The 1,361-nt window shown below is 35.9% G+C and overlaps 1 protein-coding gene across 1 annotated transcript; it reads left to right on the top strand.

Annotated features, from left to right (window-relative positions):
• Positions 1-5: 5 nt before the first annotated feature.
• On the top strand, positions 6-857 carry LOC105824560 (olfactory receptor 8K3-like; the record flags this gene model as incomplete). The annotated part of the gene is made up of 1 exon (XM_012662058.1): positions 6-857. A coding segment is annotated over one exon (852 nt), but the record flags the coding sequence as incomplete, so codon positions are not given.
• Between the last annotated feature and the right edge of the window lie 504 nt (positions 858-1,361).

Raw genomic sequence — 1,361 nt, forward strand, 5'->3', positions numbered from 1 at the left:
TGGTGTCAGTTGTGGGTAACTTGGGCTTGATCATCCTCACCAAGATAGACTCTAGGCTGCATACACCCATGTACTTTTTCCTAAGACATCTGGCGTTCACTGATCTTGGTTATTCAACAGCTGTGGGACCCAAAATGCTAGCAGATTTTGGCAGAGATCAACGTACAATCTCCTATAATTGGTGTGCTACCCAACTCACTTTCTTCAGTATGTTCATCATTAGTGAAATTTTCATTCTGTTGGCAATGGCCTATGACCGCTACGTGGCCATCTGTAACCCTTTGCTTTACACAGTTATCATGTCACAAAGGTTATGTCAAGTGCTAGTGGCAGTGCCTTATCTCTACAGTGTCTTTTTGTCTTTGCTGACTATCACAAAAATTTTTACTTCATTGTTTTGTGGCCATAATGTCATCAGGCATTTCTACTGTGACAGCCTGCCCTTGATATCTTTGTTGTGCTCAGACACACGTGAAATTAAATTGATAATTCTGATCTTCTCAGTTTTTAATTTGGTTTCATCTCTTCTGATAGTCCTTGTGTCGTACATTCTGATCCTTGTCACCGTACTCAGGATGAATTCTGCAGAAGGCAGGTACAAGGCCTTCTCCACCTGTGGCTCTCACCTGACAGTGATAATTGTATTCTATGGGACTCTATTCTTTATGTATGTGCACCCTAAATCCAGTCATTCCTTTGATACTGATAAAACGGCCTCTTTATTTTACACTTTGGTAATACCCATGCTGAATCCCATGATCTATAGTTTGAGGAACAAAGATGTGAAAAATGCCCTGTATAGAACCTGGAAAATGTGTACAAATATGCTATTTAAAATTAATTGTAGGATATGGTAACAATAAATTATGCAACTTCCAATATATATTATAACTGATACTGCTTCATTCTTGTACTGTTGCCTCCATGGGATAGGTAAAAAATCAATGTGTGATAGATAAGCACAGACATAGAGAAATATTAATTATTCAAAATTAAAATGTATCACTAAGAGATGACTAATTCTGGCTCACATTTCAGATATTATTCCAAATTTAGTTTAAAATCTAGCTTAGGTACCCTTCCTGCATATTCTCATATATAACCTGTTTTCGTGTCTCTTCCATTAAACTTTTATTTTTTAAAGCCAACGACTTTGTATATTCCATTCACTATTTTATCTGTAATGCCTAACACAGTAAAGGCACAAAAAAGGATGGATATTACATAATTAAATGCATATATTTCATAAACATATATTGTTAAGTTAAACAACTAAATTTCTCTCTTTACAAAGCTTGCAGAAAATAAACAGAATGAGAAGTGAGTTATTTAGCATAATAGATGTTATTGAGCATCCCCCC

This window comes from Propithecus coquereli, unplaced genomic scaffold, assembly GCF_000956105.1.
Source record: "Propithecus coquereli isolate 6110/MARCELLA unplaced genomic scaffold, Pcoq_1.0 Scaffold749, whole genome shotgun sequence".
NCBI classification, from domain to species: Eukaryota; Metazoa; Chordata; class Mammalia; order Primates; family Indriidae; genus Propithecus; species Propithecus coquereli.